The 19,086-nt window shown below is 41.3% G+C and overlaps 1 protein-coding gene across 3 annotated transcripts in view; it reads left to right on the top strand.

Moving 5' to 3' along the window:
• Positions 1-3,292: 3,292 nt before the first annotated feature.
• KCNIP4 (potassium voltage-gated channel interacting protein 4) overlaps positions 3,293-19,086 on the top strand; it is a 1,213,657-nt gene continuing 1,197,863 nt past the window's right edge. For 2 of the 3 annotated variants that reach the window (XM_025385254.1, XM_025385250.1), the window contains exon 1: positions 3,293-3,536. In XM_025385254.1, the coding sequence (XP_025241039.1) occupies positions 3,476-3,536 (61 nt within the window). In that variant the 5' untranslated portion in view covers positions 3,293-3,475. The remainder of the gene's footprint in view (positions 3,537-19,086) is intronic. The other variant, XM_025385255.1, reaches the window with a different exon arrangement.

Below are 19,086 nucleotides of genomic sequence, written 5' to 3'. Positions count from 1 at the left end.
AACTTGGAATTTATAGTAGATAAAATCCCTTATGAATATTTTGGAAATATATTAATGTATTATTATATATAAATTATATTATATAATATATAAATTATATTATATAATATATAATACAATACATATTTATATATTAATATATTACAAACTTCTTCAGCATAGTGTCTACTTTACACGATTTGGTTGTCTTCTTTATAATTAGTCAAGGGGTAAACATTTAGTAGGGCCAACATGGGCAGATACTCATTGGATAAGATCTGAAAGGTAGTTTGGTCCAACAAAATGTTCTGCATATTTTGGAGATGAAGGAGTTGTGTATTACCTCCCACACTGTGAGGGAAGGTTGCTTAGACCTGTTATAGAATATAGTGGTGCCATTTCTTCTTTGAGTTCATCATGACAAAATATGATGATGATGATAATGGTGATAACTATTACGACGGTAGGTCTTACTGACTCTATGTGCCAGGAGCCATCCTAAACACTACATATGCTGCCTCATATAATCAATCTTTCCCAACAGTTAAGTAGACCCTCCCCTCCCCTTTCCTTTCCTTTTTTTTTTTTTTTGAGACATAGTCTTGTACCGTTGCCCAGGCTGGAGTGCAACAGCATGATCTTGGCTCATTGCAACCTCCGCCTCCCAGGTTCAAGCAATTCTCCTGCCTCAGCCTCTTGAGTAGCTGGGATTATAGGCATGTGCCACCACACCTGGCTAATTTTTGTATCGTTAGTAGAGACCGAGTTTCACCATGTTGACCAGGCTGGTCTCGAACTCCTGACCTCAGGCGATCCCCTCATCTCAGCCTCCCAAAGTGTTGGGATTACAGGCGTGAGCCACCTTGCCCGGCTGAAACTATTATTTTCTTCATTTTAGAGTGAGAAAATTGAGGCAGGTTATTAGTCCTCAAACATACAGCTTGTTCACAGTTGGAACTGGAATTCCAACCCAGGCTGCAGAATCCAAACCAGCATGCTCAGGTAGCTTTAGCTTTAGAAGTCATCATATAGAAGATAAAATTTTGAGATGGACAAGTATTAGTGATTCAAAGTTGTGGGTGGTTTCTGGAAAGCCTGCTAGTTACAGAAAAAGAGAAAGAAGTAGTTGGTCAGTAAGTTGGAAGTTTGCTATGAGAAGTCTGCAGAAGAGGGAGAAGGTGGCATGTGACAGAATCAAATGATTAAATCTGACAGAATGGGCAGAGAGAAGACTTGTTATAAGGAAGCTGGCAAGTGGGAAGAATGCATTGGCTGTAAAAGTATGCAGACAAAATTCAATAAACATTTACACTACATATGATCCCATCCTCTCTGACTCTCTCTCCTGTTACCCTTTCCTTCTCTCAATGTATTTCAGCCCTGTCAGCCTCCTAACTGCCCTGCAAACATGCTGTTCTTATGTTAGTTCTTGCTGTTCTCTCTGCTTGGAAGTTCTTTTCCCCTTGAGATGTCCACGGCTGGCTCCTCACTTTCATCAGGATTCCACTTAACTGTTGCCTCTTTCATAAAGCCCTCCTGGACCCCCTATATAAAAGTGATCTCCCCAGCAGATCACTTCTGATTCCTTGATTTATTGTCAGTCTCTGCCTTCTAGATAGAAAGCCAATAACTGAGGGTCTTTGTTGTATTCACTGTGGTATCCCAATGCCTACAACTGTGCCTTGTACACAGTAGTTACTAGATGTTTGCAGAATAATGAAAAAACAAATGTTTAGGGAAGACTAACTATGTGCAAGGAACTTTTCTAATTGCTTTGTCAATATAATATTGTTCTCAAGTTCAAGAATCAGGGTTGCCTATCTTTATACAGTGATTGGCTACATGCCAGCCATAGCCCTAAGCCCTTTGCATCTATTCATTTTCTTAAATCCTCACAACAAAACAATAATGTAGGTACCAGTTATAGCTGATATTTGTACCAAGCGACACGATTATGCAGTAGTGGAACTAGGATTTGAACCCAGACAGTGGGAGTGTCAGCATCTGTTTCCTTAACAATGAACTAAAAGGAGAGGAAGAGGCTCTCAAGAAATATACAAATACAAGCTATAAGGGCTCAAAGGACTAAGTAAATCGTTCGTGGGTTTGGGGATGGGGAGAAGGGTAATAAGGTGTCAATTGAGACCTACTTGGAGAAAGGGGGAAGACTTCCCTTGGTGACAGTGTGTATAAATAATCCAGCAGCCACAGGGAGGGCAAATAGTTTCACAAACACTTAGAAATGGCTTCCACCCAAGTCATGGCCAACTGGCCTTGCAGCTGGGAGTGAGAGGGAATTTTAATTCCGTTTGCCTGGAGAACGGGTCAACTTGACCTTTCTTCTGAAAAGAGAGGCTTTACGCATTTGACTCCTGGGGACACAGAAGTCCGCGTTTTAATTTTGACTTCTCAAACAGTAACCATGGCCACAAGTGGTCTTACTGGTTTCTCTTTACCTTCCCAACTATTCCCGGCCTTACTGTGCTTCAGAAGGGCAAATGACCCTGGGGGTGGTGAGCGATAGCTGCTGGTTGACCTGCCTGGGAGATCTCCAATGAAACCTCCCACAAGGATGCTTCTCCAAAATGCCACCGGTCTATGCCACCCCCTGTCTCCAAGGTGGTATTCTTCACCTCTGCCCTGCCCTGCGATGCTCACCTGGAGTCTAGAGCCAGTGTTTCCCCACGCTTAGCCGAGTCGCATGACCGGTTCTAGCTTCAATGGGAAGTTTCCTGTCTAGGAGTTCCTGGCGCTCTGCCCGGCTCGGGAGAAGGGCATCTCCTTGCGCTTCCCCTCTGGTGTCCTTCAAACTCAGCCTAACTTTGGCACCAGTATTTCCAGTCTAGCTGTCCGAGTTGGAGCCCCTGGGGGCCGCAGCGGCGTTATTTGAAAAGGCGCGGCGCCTTCGAGCCCCTCCCCAGAGCAGGCGCTGCTCGCAGTGACAAGGGGTGCTAGAGGCGCCCACTGAGAGCCGCTGGCAACTCCCGGGGGTGCCCTGCCCAGCGCGAAGTCACCTCGGGTCTCTTTCAGGTCCATCTGCTCTGTCGCTAGAGGCACCGCACCACCAGCTGCGTTTTCCCATCCCCGTACCCACCCGCACCCCCCAGTCCGGTGACTCGGCAGCAGGTGGTAGGGGCGGCGCCCACGCGGGCGAGGGGCTGGGGTCCCCGCACTGTAGCCGCCGGTGCAGCTCGCCCGCTTCCAGCCGCTGTCGCCGAGCTGCCAGCGCCTCGGCCGCCCCCGCGCGCCCCGCGCGCCCCCGCAGCCAAGGGCCGCGCAGCGCCCCCGGCGCCCCCCGCCGGCCTCCGCCTGCACCTGCAGCAGGCTCCGCGCGCCCTGCCCGCCGCCGCCGCCGCCGCCGCCGCCGAAGCTCTCTCTCCCAGGCTCCACGGACGCCCCCGGGCCGAGCGGCGGTGCGCTCCGGTGCAGACCCGTCGACAGACGCCCCTGGCCAGTGGACTCCTGAGTCTCACTCCTGCACCCTGCGTCCCCAGACATGAATGTGAGGAGAGTGGAAAGCATTTCGGCTCAGCTGGAGGAGGCCAGCTCCACAGGCGGTAGGATGCAATAAGCTTGCGAGCGGGCGCCCGCTTCCGCCCTCCTTCCCTCGCGAGCCGAGACGGCTGCCCCTTCCCTTCCTCGGCTAGGGACGCTTGTTGCCTTCGCTGCATGAGACACAGTCACCTGGCGGGACTGGGAAGGGGAGGTGGGAGCGGCGGGAATGGGGTGCAAAGGAGAGGGGGGTGCATGCAAGATCCAGGTCGGGGAAGAAAAGATGTTTGAAGTGTGTTTGAAACTCGCCCGTGGCAGGGTCCCCTGCGATCCTGTGCGTACTTTTGCCTTCTCTGAAAATTTCCAAGGTTGTTTATGCATCTGCCAGATGACTCCAGACCGCACGCTTCCTTCCCCTAACACCTGGGGATTAATGAGCTGAAATAGTATTGGTCGTCTCCTTCCACTTTTCCTTTATGCCCCCAAACGTTTCTTCATTACAACTGTATTTTTGTCCCCTGGTAAGATACTGGCGGTATCTTGCCCATGTCGGATTCTTCAGCCGGAGCGTATGGCTTGTTTTATGGCTAGCTTCAGTTTAGTGTGTTCAGAGAAAATGGTCCTCAGTGACACTTGGAAATAATTTATATACAGTATAGCCTTGGAAAGGTATCGGGCACTGTGTTAGGATCTTCGCTTTCAGAGAAACGTGCGTTCTGCGAAAGCAGGGAGAAATGTTTTGCTGTTTGGTGGGATCCATAGAGAAATAGGGGACGATGCCCTCCCACAAAGAGTCTTGGGTCGCATCGATTTGTTATTAGGTGGTTTTGATGTGTACAGAGTATTTTACAGGAGCCAGAAATAGAATGGAAGTGATTTTGGGGCACATGAGAGTGATAAAGGGCTGGACCAGCTCCCGGATTACATAAGCTAAGGGGTCACATATGGCTATAGCATAGTTTGGGTTTAGAGGGTGAAAAACTTGGACTTGAGGGCTGCAAACTTGCATGGAAAGAGGTGTTTCCACTTGCTCCATTCTTTAGTACTCAGGGAAATGGAGTCACCTCAACAACTTGAGTCAGTCATTCGAATTTATGGCCATGAGAAATGGAAATGGACACCCTCCCTTTTTTTTCTTCACTCCAATAGTTAAGGTCATTGTAACTGGGAGGACACTAGTCTCACTTGAATATGAAATTTTAAAGAGAACAGTCTTAATCCCTTTGGACTGGAAAAAGTAATATGAACATCACCTGTAATGCCCCACATTTGACTTGTAACTGTATTTAGTTCTGTTTTCACTTATACCTGGAGATGCCCACTCATTATGAGCCAAGCATATATAGAATATCTCTTGTGAGAAATACTTACAGTCTTTAAGAGATCAAATGTTTCCTGAGTGGCATGTTTAGTGTAGAGGGCTGAGTAGTTGTTGGGTGTTGAGTTGAGTTCGTAGGGTCTCTGTCTTTGCAGTTCTTTAGAATAAACATAGGGTAGAGGGCTAGTTGTCATACTAGAGACTCATTCACACACATGGCAGCCCAGGGAACTCAAGGCTGGAGCAGATGGCAGGAATGTCCTCTCCGGAACTGGAAGGCTTGCATTGCTTGGCTCCTCAGTGACCACAGCTTTTTGACTGTGCCTGTTCTTCCAGCAACTGGATGGGTATTGAATCAGCATGTCTAGTGTACGCACAGGGCCATAGGTGGCCATAATCACTATAAATGAGAAATGAAATTGAAGTCACACCTGGGGAGTACTATACATTTAAAAAAGCAAACCTTTTAGTGCTATCTCCAGAATCAGCAAGTGTTCACTGTTTATTTAGAGAACAGAAATATGTTGATGTATACTTTGGCTAAGGTGAGACCAAAGTGATTAGTTTTCTGGCTGAGAATTGACTTGACACCTGTTTCTTGAATTGTATTCACAAATTTTTAGCTAGTTGTCATATGATGGGAAGAATAAAGAAAAAATAGTTTGGATTATCATTTTTATTCTTGTTGACATTGCTTCAAAGCTAATATTAGAGAATGATGCCCAAATATGTAATATTATTTTCACCAAACATATGCATAAGTACTTTGCTTACTTGTGATCAGATATAGGGTGGTCTTTACTAATCCTGGGATGAGAAAGGATGATTTTTAAAGGCTTAAACTCTATCTTCCATTTTTGTTTTAAAATAATAGTCCTGATATCTTATTCTCTTTCCAATAAGTAGGCTGTTTATATAACTTCCAAACTATCTTGTACTATGATACAGTTTTTTCCTTGAATATATATCTCTGGGATGGAGGTTTATATGATGATTTATCTGGAATCTAAGCAAAATTTAACTGGAAGCTCTAACTGAGAGAAATATATGTATATGATAGAGAAATCGGAAATTGGAGAGTGTGAGTCTGTGCGTGTGTGTGTGTGTGTGTGTATTTTATTACCTGACTTGGAGATAGAACACTGTGAAAAATGATTTACTGAAAGGCAAAGGATGAAACTACATGAATGGAAAGTAGAGAGGAAATGTTGGAAATGACAGAACAGAGTCGAGTTGCAATTCTGAAACTTTATAATAATTTAGTTTAAAAAGTTCATTCCATACTCTCTTCTCAACAAGTAAAAGCATCTAATATGCTAACTGATGAGCACCACCTGTAAATCACTGTAATTGACATTGTTAATGCCAGAGAGGACAGAAAATGGGCGAGTTGTGCATAAGTACATGTAAGTAGAGAAGGTTTCTTACAAATTAGAGTGCTCACTTTTGCCCCGCCAGCTTCCATGTTAAACCCAAAGCCTGACCAAAACACATTTTTTATTTCATTGTCTAATCCCATTATTTTGCACTCCTGCGAGGTAATCCTGCTAACAGTGGGGAGAAAGAGGGAGATGATAATTCAGCTGTGTGTTTGAGAGATAATCAGAAATAAGGTCAGAGGGAAAAAAAAACCTACAAAATTATTCATTGGTGTCCTTAATTTGTGCCATCTAACTTAGGGATGGCAGATGTTATGTGATGTAATCTACAACTAAAAGTGAGGAGGAAAATGTATGTTTCAATAGTAGAGTAAAAAAATCTCTTCAATTTTGAATTGTCATTTGATGGATGTATCATGGCTTTGGCTTAAGTTTTATGTTTATTAAAAATAAGGCAAACTCAAATTAGTAATTCCACAAGGGTAATATTGAAAAATCCATTTATTCTGAATCCATGAAAAGTTTTTCATCATACAATCATTATTTTATTTTCTTTATGTCATATAAATGTAAGGGGTGTACTAAACAAATGATAGGATGAAGTGTTGAAATTCAGCCACCCTCTCTCCCCAGGCCTAAAGCTTATGCCATCTCATAAAATAAAGCTATGGATGGTTTGGAAATTAATGAGCCATGCAATATAAAATATGTATGCAAGATTTCTGCAGAATTGTAGACTAGACAGTAGTTGATTGTTTTGAAGATATATTTCTGGGCTTAAATTATTAAGCCCTTACTATTTTTTGTCCCTTTATTTATTTTTCGTGTTCTCACTTTTTCCAGAACATGTGAATAATATTGCTTTTCAATAATACATAGCAGAATGTGTTTTTTTTTTACTAAATAGCCTCTCTTCTTAGTGACTATTTCAAGTAGATTAATGTGTGAGGCGGGGAGGGGGTTGTGGGGAGATGAGTATCTTATTTGTTCAAGGAGCCTTTGCAAGTCTGAAAAATCTTTTAAAATTCTACAACTGCACCCATTATTATAAATTAATTCACCCTTGGGCATTGAATCACCCATTTGTTTTCCAAAAGTATTCATTTGGTTAAAGTTCCTGAGGGCCTTTTCTCAATTCATATCCTTCTGAACTCACTGGGTTGTTTCATGCTGTTTACCAACATGTCTTGGGAAATTGTGAGCTCTGTGAGAGCAGAGGTTTTCTGTCCTGTTCACCACTTCATCCCCAGGATTGAGCATGAAGTCTGACTTGTAATATTTGCTCAACAACAGATACTGAATGAAAGAAGCCTTCCCAACTTGCTTGAATTATTCTATTTTCTCTGATTTCTCTCGGATCTCGTTTTTTGTTTGTTTTGTTTTGTTTGTTTGTTTGAGATGGAGTCTCATTCTGTCACCCAGGCTGGAGTGCAGTGGTGTGACCTTGGCTCGCTGCAATCTCTGCCTCCTAGGTTCAAGCGATTCTCCTGCCTCAGCCTTCCGAGTAGCTAGGATTACAGGCGCACCCGCCACCATGCCCGACTAATTTTTTTTTCTTTAGAGTTTTAGTAGAGATGGTGTTTCACCATGTTGGCCAGGCTGGTTTTGAACTCCTGACCTCAAGTGATCCAACCGCCTTGGCCTCCCACAGTGCTAGGATTACAGGTGTGAGCTACCGTGCCCAGCCAGATCTCCTTTTATGACACTTATTTCCTCTCTTTTACCCATTTCGTGCAGCCTTTCACATGGTTGTCTTTTAATTATCTTCTCCCTCTATACTCTCTTCCTAATCAAAGTGTGGCTTTGATTCTTATTTTGATGGGGGAGTATCTCTTGAGTCTATAGTCTGCTCCATTCCTCTTCTGCTGGTCAGACTCATAAGAAAGTTTTACCAACACCTTAAAGTCAGTATGTCAAAAAGGACATCATGCTCTGTCTTCTAAAAACAATTATTGTGGCAACATTTTTTGAGACATGTTGTAAAACAAACAAACAAAGCAAAAGAGTCTCCTTCTCTATGGTATTCTCATCATGACGAATAAGTCACCAAGACTTATTGGTTGTCTTCTGTATTTTATGCCTGTCTCTTCCTTCAATTTCCATTTCCACCACCAAGATTTTGTTCTCAGCATGCTCTCTAGGCCATGACGGTTACATCCTATTTGCACTGACTGCTACTCCCCACTCAAAACCAACCAAATTTACTGAAACCTAACTTGAGTCATAGAATTCTCCTGCACAAAATCTTTTAATGCCCCCCCCCAATTACTTATAGAATCAAAAATACAAATTCCTTAGCTTGATTTTCAAGGCTCCTACAACGCAGTGATAGCTCTCCATCCTAACATTTTCTTTCATGATGCTGCTAGGTCTACACCTTGATCTGGCTAAACTGGACTGTTCCTTGGTCTCCAAACATATCTCTTTTTTTCTTTTTTTCACTTTCTTTTAAGTCAGAGTCTCACTCTGTTGCCCAGGCTGGAGTGCAGTGGTGCCATTATGGGTCACTGCAGCCTCGAACTCCTGGCCTCAAGCCGTCCTCCCACCTCAGCCTCCCAAGTAGCTGGGACCATAACCAGCTGTATCTCCTGTTTTACCCACTGCTTAGAATTAACTTCCTGCCCTCACATTGCCCAGTGAAAATCTGTATATCCATCAAGACATATCTGAAATGTAGTGTCCTTCTCTTGTAGCCTCACTGATTTCTCCCTGACTCCTCCTGAAATAATTATTCTTTGAATTTTCTTAACTTGCTTTTCTTTTATTGTTGATATAGATCTGAATGACAAGGCAGAATTAACTAGACATAATTTGTCTCATTTGCAGATATTCAGTTGTAACTTTTTGATGGCAAGTAGTACCATGCAAGAATTACTAATTTTTGTACCCCTAGTAAGCACTTGTACAATGCTTCATAAACTAGTAGACATTTAGACCAGTCATGGTGGCTCACACTTGTAATCCCAGAACTTTGGGAGGCCGAGGCTGGCAGATTGCCTGAGGTCAGGAGTTTGAGACCAGCCTGGCCAACATGACAAAACCCATTCTCTACTAAAAATACAAAAATTAGCTGGGCATGGTGGCGGGCACCTGTAATCCCAGCTACTTGGGAGGCTGAGGCAGGGAGAATCGCTTGCACCCAGGAGGCAGAGGTTGCAGTGAGCCTAGATCGCGTCATTGCACTGCAGCCTGGGCGACAGAGTGAGACTGTGTCTCAAAAACAAAACAAAACAAAACAAAAACTAGTAGACATTTAAAACTATTGATGGAATCAAATCACATTGTCCCGTGGTAGACCCACCAAAGACCAAAGTTACAATTCACATTTGATTGCATGTTAAGCCATTGGCTGGAAGTGACTTTTGGCTCCATGTCTTTCCATTCAGTGGACTGAGTTTATGAGCACAGTACATGACATCAAGATATTGCTCCTTTGAACTGTGCATGTTCTTGCATCTATAGCACCATGACTATCAGAGTGCACACTGTTTCTGGAAACTAGCTTAACAGATGCCCAGTGATTTTGTACATTTAGGGCAGTTGTCAGTGTCATCTTTGGATGTTGTTACTGTGACGTTCCCTCATTCTTACTCCCTTCCTGATCGATGATCACCTCCAACATCAGTAGTCTGAGGTGCCTCACATCTCCTGGCCCCTAACCCCACAAATGGTCCTTTGTAAATTTCCCCTCAGTGAGTGAATGCCTACACCACCACATCCACCACCATCATTCTCATCAGATGATAGATCCTTGCATTACGGCAGTGGATGTGGAAAGGAATGGGAAAATTTAAAAAGGCATGGAGACGTCATTCAGTGTATACACACCCATTTCCTTAGGTGCAACTTCCTTTTACATCAGATTTCACAGTGAAAAATCAGGCTGTATTGAGAGGGAAGTAAGAGGGAAGTGAAAAGTGTGTCAAGACTGAGAGAGGCAGAAGTTCAGCTCCTTTGCTGTCATTGCTGTGGCTGTACCTCCTCTTCTTGCCCAGTCTTTTCACTATAGGCTGCGCTATATGTGCACACATGCACATAGCATTAGAGAACCTGAAAAAGGGCTGACTGTCAGTATTTAAACATAAAGGCTCTTCACACACTCTGACAATATAAGGAATAATTTGAACATGGATATAAATATAGAATTTTCCATATTGAACATTTGGCCTTCATGCTCATGTTAGGGGCTGATTTTTCTTCCTGAACGAACACAGCCAGTGTGGTTGAGTGGCTCTCTCATTGGAAATAGGTTGTCAGTTTAAATACCCTTTGGATATGTTATTGACCTTTTAGAAACTTCTCTCCCTCTACCTGCCCCATCCAAACTATTTATTTAGGTAAAAATAAATCATCAAAACATTTTACAGCAACAGTTTATAACTTTTTGATTACCTGAAATCTGTATTGGCTTCGGGAAATGTCCCCTCTTGTATTCAGGCGGCATCTGCTCATGAAAGTCTTTAGGGAATTAGATCTGGATTTTTAAAAAAATTTTTAAATAGGTCTTTATTTTAAAAAGGTTTTGGAGGAAAAATAGACTTCCATCTCCAGATGTCAACAGTTCTTAATATTTTGAAGGATCTTTTGAGTTAAGCAGTTTAAGCAGTGACATTGCCCAGATGGGAATGAAAATCAGATTGAACTGATAACAGTAACTACTGCAGTCTAATGACGATTTCCCCACAATCCATGTCTTTTTTTTTTGTTGTGCTGTTTGTACATTGTTACATAGGGTAAGATGTCTCAAAATCTTATTATTTTGTTTTTTACGAGAAAAAACATGACTTCTAAATGTCTTCATGAGTTTCATAATAATATCGGGTACATATAGCACATGCAGCTCTTAAACTGATCTATATCTCCAAATAGATATTCTGCCAAGGGTTTTATTTTGGGTTGTAACTTTTTATAATTTAATGAATATTCATTATGATAACATGGGAAACTACTTTCCCATGGTCTAGCCCATACCTTTTATCCATGCTTTGCATTTGGTAATTCACTCCATGAATTAAAGTATCTTATGGTTAGTTACATCTAAAGGCAAAGATACAGGGTTGTACTCCAACCCATTCTACTGTAGTGAAACTGATCCCCCAGTCTTCTTGTGTCCACAGGGAATTCGAGGAAAAAAAGGTAATATAGAACGAACTAACAGACATTTATAAAATAATTCTGTGAGATAGAGTATGAAGAACAAGTTAAATTTGGAGAGAAGCTTAATTTAGAGAAATTTTAATTTAGGAAGGTAAGAATCTATAAAGTAGTCATTGAGTTTAATGTTGCTGTTTCTTTCTTTCTTCCACTGTGCAGTGTTGGTAATGATATCTACTTGTAGCTTATAAAGATCCTATAATGATGAAATAAGATGAATTCAGCAAATATTTACAAAGGAACTACTTAGTATTGGGATGACTGAGACGTAGAGTCTGCTTCTAGAGAGCTTACTGTTTATACAAGAGTTAGTAACTGAATGTGCACGAGGCATTGATAGTCAAGTTGAGGAGAAAATAAATGCCTAAACATGTTTATTTTAAAATATTCATTCCCATAACAGAGTTAAGGATGAAGTGAGATGGATGTTTAAAAGCAAAATTACTTCCAGCTGGTATAAGTGCTGTTCCTTTCCAAATGGAAGCACACAGTGATATTGAAGTTGACCTTTTCCTCTTCGGGGTCCTGCAGAATAAAGCTATGAGAAGAACTGGGCTTGAAGTCCTGTGTTTTTTCTATTGTCCATTTCTTCCTGCCCTCTACCAATTTTTCTAACTGTAATCTGGGTTTATCTTTCAGTCACCTAAAGACATTACATTATCTAAGCTATTTTAAAGATTTTAAAAACCTTCTTTGATGCTGGAAGTCTGTAAAAAATGCACTTTTTTCCTAAAACAAATATGATTTGGAAGCTTGGAGAATGCAAATGAGCTGTATCTTCTGTTTAAAGACAATCCTAAAGGAATTGAAAATGCTCAGGTCTGTTATTGGGAATTTACATGATGTTCTGATGTAGGCAGAGGCACTTCAAATTGGTGTAGGAATTTTCAAATTAAATAGGATGTTTCTCTAATTTTTAAACTTAATTTTGGGGATCACTTATTATAAGGATGTTATACATCGTCTAATATTTCAAGCACTTGTGAAAGTCACATTCTGCTCAACTTTTCTCACATCCTTTCCAAGAATTTTAAATCACTTTTTCCATATCATCTATTTTAATAAACTTCCTTTAATTTGCAGATGAGCCTTTTATACGGTGATGCACAGTATTATTGCAGTGGTTATCTGTTCCTTGTCCGCTCATGGTCCAGTTTCATCAGGATTTTCTGCTGAAGTCATGATATCTGAGAGAGTTGGCACAGACTCTGAAACGCAGGTGCACTGCGTTAATTTAAAAGTTGTGAGGAGGAAAATTTTGGGGACAAGTATAAAACAATCAGAGTATAGAGCCAGGCATTGAGAAACATGGAAAAAGGAAGCAGGAAACTGTAAAATACAATATCCAGGGATATGGAGTGAGGGAATTCTCTTGCTATGGGTTTATAGAATAAATCTCATTTTTTTTTTTTTTTTTTTTTTTGAGACAGAGTCTCGCTCTGTCGCCCAAGCTGGAGTGCAGTGGCGCGATCCTGGCTCACTGAAAGCTCCGCCTCCTGGGTTCACACCATTCTCCTATAAATCTCATTTTTTAAATGGAGGTGTTGTATGATAGTTTTTAAGAAAGGGCACACATCTAAACTGGGAAGCTGGAAAGTAATAAATGCTAGCACTTCTGATGTAATTTAAGTACAGAAGTCACCGCTACACCCCATAAGTCCTCCTAGTTAAAGTTATGGATGTAACCTCCAAATGAAAATTGGTCATTAAAAAGTACTTTGAAAATTGTTGTTCACCTCTCAGAATAAACAGTGAGAATGAAAAATCCACCACCTCTACCCTGGGAAGATTAAACTGTAAAATTAACTTGTTATAAGCATTGCAATTGAAAACATAGCTTTATTTATCCTTGGATCCCTGAGCACGGGATTGTGGCCTTCCATAACTATTATTAGAGCAAAATTTTAGATCTCAATGACAGTCATAACTTCAGCCTTAATGCAGTTTGTGTTGTGATCGTTTTAGAAATATTTTTGAGAATGTTATTAAACAATCATTCATTTAAAATGCATTTATCAATCACCTACTATATGAGAGACACTGTGCTAGTAAATATTTCAGAATATAAAGATATGTTAATTGTTTAAGTTATAGGAATTAAACATTTAAATTATATCTTCCTTCTCTACCCTAGACTTCTACTTGACCCAAATTGTGTATTAATTACATAGTGTATGTTAGTTTACTTAATCTTCAAAGGCATGTGCTAAATACCTTCCTAGGACCCTATCATATGTTCTTAATGAAGAATATCAGTAGCTGTAGTCCTTGTCCTCTGTGAAATAATAAGCTGAAGGAACACTCAGTAAATCTATCATAATCACATGGTTTGTTGTTGAGTCATAGTGGTTTTTTAGAATCATGTATAATACAACACAATCATGTATAATACAGAATCATATATAATACAGAATCATGTATAATACAACACAAACCTTATGTAGAAAAAGAGCATTATTCTGTAGACTAAATAATGTTACTACTCCTTCATATCAGTGGGGATTTCCCCAAATGTGAGCCAATTGATTCTTTCACAAAACATATACTGAACATTCATTTCCCAAGTATTCTTCTAAGTACTAGAATGCAGAGTTGAAAAATATCCCATGGAAAAGAAGCCCTGAATCCTGAGAGATGAAAATTAGAACTTCAAAAGCCCTGTAATAACACCAGGCACAGACTGCTTTGGAAACAGATGTAAGTCACACTATGCAGGCGGGACAGAGTCATAAAAAGCTACTTAGACTAGGTAGGACTGGAGGATGAGAATGAATTTTTCAGGGAGAGATGGCAGGTGAATTATGAAAGTTTCAGGCAGGGAGAGCTGTGGTCCCAAGGCTGGACCAAGAGAACATGGTACTACAATCAGGGAACATTAAGAATTTTGTGTGGTTTTGTGAATGTGTGGGGAAGAAGAAAATTGTGAGATGGGAAGCTGGACAGTAGTCACGGTCAAGATGTGATGAAGTATGAAAACTACTGATAGATTTCAATCAAGAGCAGAGCATCACCACATTTGCACACTGGGAAGATAACTGGTGATGTAGCCAATGGACAAAAAGGGAGTAAAACAGCAGGCAGAGACCTGCTGTGGCATAGCTGCAGGTGAGACATAATGAAGGACAGAGCAAGGCATTGGTCATGCAGTGGAAGGCAGAGAGTACACATAAGACAAATAGAGGACAAGAGCAACTCTCAGTTTCTGGCCAAGGGAACTGTTGCGTGGCATACATTTACCAAGATGGAAAATACAGAGGAGGTTCGGTTGAGAAAAACCTGAATGGTCAGTTTTGGAGAACAATGAAATTTAAGGGCTTCTTGGATATCAAAGTGGAGAAGATGCCCAATAGGTATTGGGTCATATGGGTTGCAACAGGATACTAAGCTTAAATTTTGTGGATAGAAGACCATCAAATTTCACAAAAAGTGACAGAATGAAGGGAATTAATTTTGCATAGCTGTGTAGGAAGTACCATCAGTTGGGATATATTGAGGAGGCGGTCCCATTAGTCTAGGCAAGAGAAAACAAACGTTTGAAGAAGGGTAAAGGCAATGGGAATGGAAAGGTGAGATGGCTGTTGTGGGGGAGAAAGATGGCAAAGTTGGTGACTGTGATACTTTGTGGTGCTGCTGTGAGTGACAAGGAATATAGGAGGAGGGACAGGTTTTGGATGGAAGATAATGTGTTCATTTTTAGAAATATTGATTTTGAGATGCTGGGAAAACATCCAGGTCAAACTGTCCCAAAGGCAGATGGAAATGTAGAGTTCAAATTTAATCTATTTCAGAGAGGCACTCATTTATTTCACATCCAGCATTGTGATGAGTATTAGGAATAGAGAGATGAATGAGGCACAGTCTTGCACCCAAGAAACTGGCCATCAAATTAAACTGGGACCCCAGTTTAGGAATTAGTTGCAGAAAGATGATGGTAATTGAAGTCATGAACTGGATAAGGAATAGAGTCTAGAGTCAGAACTGTAAAGAATAAGGGTGGGAGATGGATGTGAAACCATGGAAACGTGTTATACCTGGAGAAGAAATTGGAGAGGTAGATGACCTCTAATGAATGGAGGTCAGTGCCTGGCATGTAGAAGGTCCATATTTGTTAACTAATGGGGAAAAAGGGAGTTTTAAAAATCCAGAGCTGGCTAATAGAATGAACTGCTGCAGAACATTAATGGAAGGTGAGGACTGGTGGCTAAGGATAAGACTTTGGAGTCAGAATTAGGATTCACATACTGTGCCTGCTATCGTGTGACCTTGAGAAGTCACATGGTCTCTCTGTGGTTTAGTTTCTTAATGTGTTCCTGGACCATTCTCACCCCATAATTCTGTTGGCTTTCTTCCTCACTTCCTTTGGGTCTCTGTTGATATGGTACTTCTCTGATGACTTCATCTAATATAACAACCCATCCTATTTCTCTTGTATTAGCCTGTTCTCACGCTGCTAGTAAAGATATATCTGAGACTGGGTAATTTATAAAGGAAAGAGGTTTGATTGACTCACATTCCACATGGCTGGGGAGACCTCACAATCATGGCAGAAGGCAAGGAGGAGCAAAGCCACATCTTATATGGTGGCAGGTAAAGAGAACGAGAGCCAAGCAAAAGGGGAAACCCCTTGTAAAACCATCAGATCTTGTGAGACTTATTCACCATCACGAGAACAGTATGGGGGAAACCACCCCATGATTCAGTTCTCTCTCACTGAGTTCCATGTGGGAATTATGGGAGCTGCATTTCAAGATGAGATTTGGGTGGGGACACAGCTAGACCATATCATCTTTCAATCCCTATCATCTCTCAATCTCTTTACCCTGCTTTACTTTCCTTCATAGTTTTTATATACTTTGTAAAAGAAAAAATATAGGCATATGATATATGCTATACTACTATTTTATAATGCTGTTTTATATATACTATATGTATGTAGATATACATGTGTGTACATATATATCTATCTTTATTTCTTTGGGGTTTATTTGTTTATTTTCCATTATCTTTCTATGAAAATGTACTCAAATCTATGTTGAGTTGTGAATCGCTGAAGAGAATCTATATCACCAGGTTGCTCTGAGGATTAACTGAATTAATGCATATGTAGTGCTTAGCACAGTGCTTGACAATTAGATACGGCCCTGTAAATGTGAGCTGTGGTCATTTTTATAATTATTTGGCCTGAGAAAATGTTCTTTAATCATGAAGATGAGAAGTCAGGAGAGAGGAAAAACGGGGAATATGTGGGGGTCATGGAGGGAGGGAGTTCTGAGGAAGTGACATTTGCCCTCTGGAAGGGATAAATCTGGTCCTCTAGTGCAGAAGGGAACAGGAGGTCACTCTGGGGTGACTTGTTGGGGAATATTCTGTGGAAGAGCTGGACTCTAAATAGTCAGTGGAGTTCAGAGGGATTGAGAAGAAGCATTTAGTGGGGAGGCATGAATAACTGTGTGGGGACAGTAGTATGGATGGCATGGGTGGTGACCTGAGAAGTGATGAGGCTGAGACATGAGATTGGAGAGTCTAAGAAATGTGGATTTTATGCAGTGGGTAGGCATTTAAGGTTTCTGAGGACAATAATGGCATAATAAAAGTGATGCTTTAGGAAGAGTCCTCTTGTCTGATGTAAATGGAAGAATAAAGAAGGGAGAGTCTCCAGGTGGAGAGGTCACTGAGAAGTCATCAAAGTTGTCGAGGCATTAGGTAGGAAGGTCTAGTTCGAGAAGGGTGTTGGTGGCAGTTTCTTGGGGCATTGTGATTGGTCTTTGTAACTGATTGAATGTGGGGGTGGAGTTAAGTGGGAGATCAAGGAGGAGTAGGGGTCAAGGCATGCACCTAGGCAGACTCTGTACTCCAACTGGGGTGACTGATGAAGGCCTTTGCTTATGGTGATGGGAGGATATTATTCAGATGACAGAAGACAGAAGAAGGAAATTGTGTGGGTCTTTGTACATGTGCATGCACATAGGGTCAAAAGCATTGAGTTCAATATTATATTTGGGGTGCTAGAGGAATACCCTGGTAAGAGGGACCCTCAAGCAGTTTTGAATATCCTTTTTATTGATAAGTAAATTGAGGCTCAAAGGGGTTAAGCAACTTGCCCAAAGTCACACATCTGGTGATTGAGAGAGTGGGTGTATTTATTAACCAAGGCATCATGGCTCCACAGCCTGTACTCTGAACTCTTATTTCTCGACTATCCTGCCTGGACAGGGAAGAAGAGGGAAAGAGTGGAGGATGGCACGTGGTACTCTGAGCTGAGCTGGAATCGCTCTGGGAGGGCTGGGTTTGGCTTAGTTGAATTAGTGCTTGTTGTCTAGTTTGGTGGTACATGCAGTTAAAGAACAAATGAACTGGAAAACCTCCCTGTGGGTTTCTATATTATATACAGTATAGAGAGGTCTTATATAGTTTGTATATTTCTCCGCTTCAAATCTTATGTTTAATTGTGACCTCCAGTGTTGAAAGTGGAGCCTGGTGGGGTGACTGGATCATGGGGCAGATCTCTCATGAATGGCTCAGTGCCATCACCTTGGTGATGAGTAAGTTCTTACTCAGTTGGTTCATGTGCAACTTGGTTGCTTAGAAGAGTGTGGCATCTCCTCCCTCTTCTCTCTCTTGTTCCCACTCTTGTCATGTGATGTGCCTATTCTCCCCTTTTGTATAGCAATGCAAAAACTGCCTAATCCAAGATCAAGACCATACCAAGTGCTCTTGCATGGGAAGAGGAAACCTTAGTATCTAGCTTTGTGGGTTGGGAAAAAGAACCATTAAATGCTTGAGGGGTTTGGATGGCAATGAAGGTAACCTGCAGGGCCTCCCTGAGCTTGAGTTGAAGGAATTGATGAAAATGACCACTGGACAAACTAGTGCCTGATAAGAGTCTGGGGCAACCTAGTCGTGGGAAGTGCAGTGCATAGGCAAGCTTCTGAAAGATGTATCTCATACTGTGCAAAGAGATTTTTATCTGGAGCATTGCATTTGCGTAGCTGCTTGTACTCCCTTCTCTCCACTGTTTGATCATGCACCTGCATTTCCAACCCCCTCCAAGGACAATGGGCACAGAGAATCTTGCTAAGACTAACCAACTAAGAATATATAACATTACTGCAAGCAATGAACTTGAGCCATCCTCTGTCCTGCCAGAATAAGTCATGAATCCTTTCAATATTGTGCCTTAATGAAAGCAGTTTTAATCAATTGTTTGGTATCTGCCAACCCAGAGTAAAGACACCATAGCACTTTCAAGACCCATTGAGGCACTCAAATATTTGTTGACCAGTGGAATATGAAGTGCCCTTAAATGTACTGATAAAACAGCTGTCAAATATTATTTTAACGATTAGGTAAGTATTATATTTCTGCCATCATCATATTAAATTAGCAAGTACGTAGGCAGCTCAGAGGCAAACTGTTTTTCTCTCTGGGTGTCAGGACACATTTCATTCAACTTCACTCCAGTGAACACATTTATTTATCACTTCTTATAAATCAAACATTGTGCTGTGTGCTTTGGGGTTACAGATACCTTCCCTATCCTCACAGATGGCTAGCAAGGAAGAAAGACCTTGAAAAATACATTCTGAGAATGCTGAGTTTCTCAGGAAAGCAAGCACAGGAGGCTATAGGAACATATGGGAAAAAGACTCAATATGTTTTAGAGGTCAGAGAATAATGATTAAAGGAATTAGAAATTGGGTCGACATTTGAATTACACTTAGAGATAGACAAGAACAAGGTTAGAGAACATACATGAAATGAGGA

Source organism: Theropithecus gelada, chromosome 5 (assembly GCF_003255815.1).
Source record: "Theropithecus gelada isolate Dixy chromosome 5, Tgel_1.0, whole genome shotgun sequence".
NCBI lineage: Eukaryota > Metazoa > Chordata > Mammalia > Primates > Cercopithecidae > Theropithecus > Theropithecus gelada.
The sequence above is the reverse complement of the archived record's forward strand: the minus strand, read 5'-3'. Positions and strand labels throughout refer to the sequence as shown.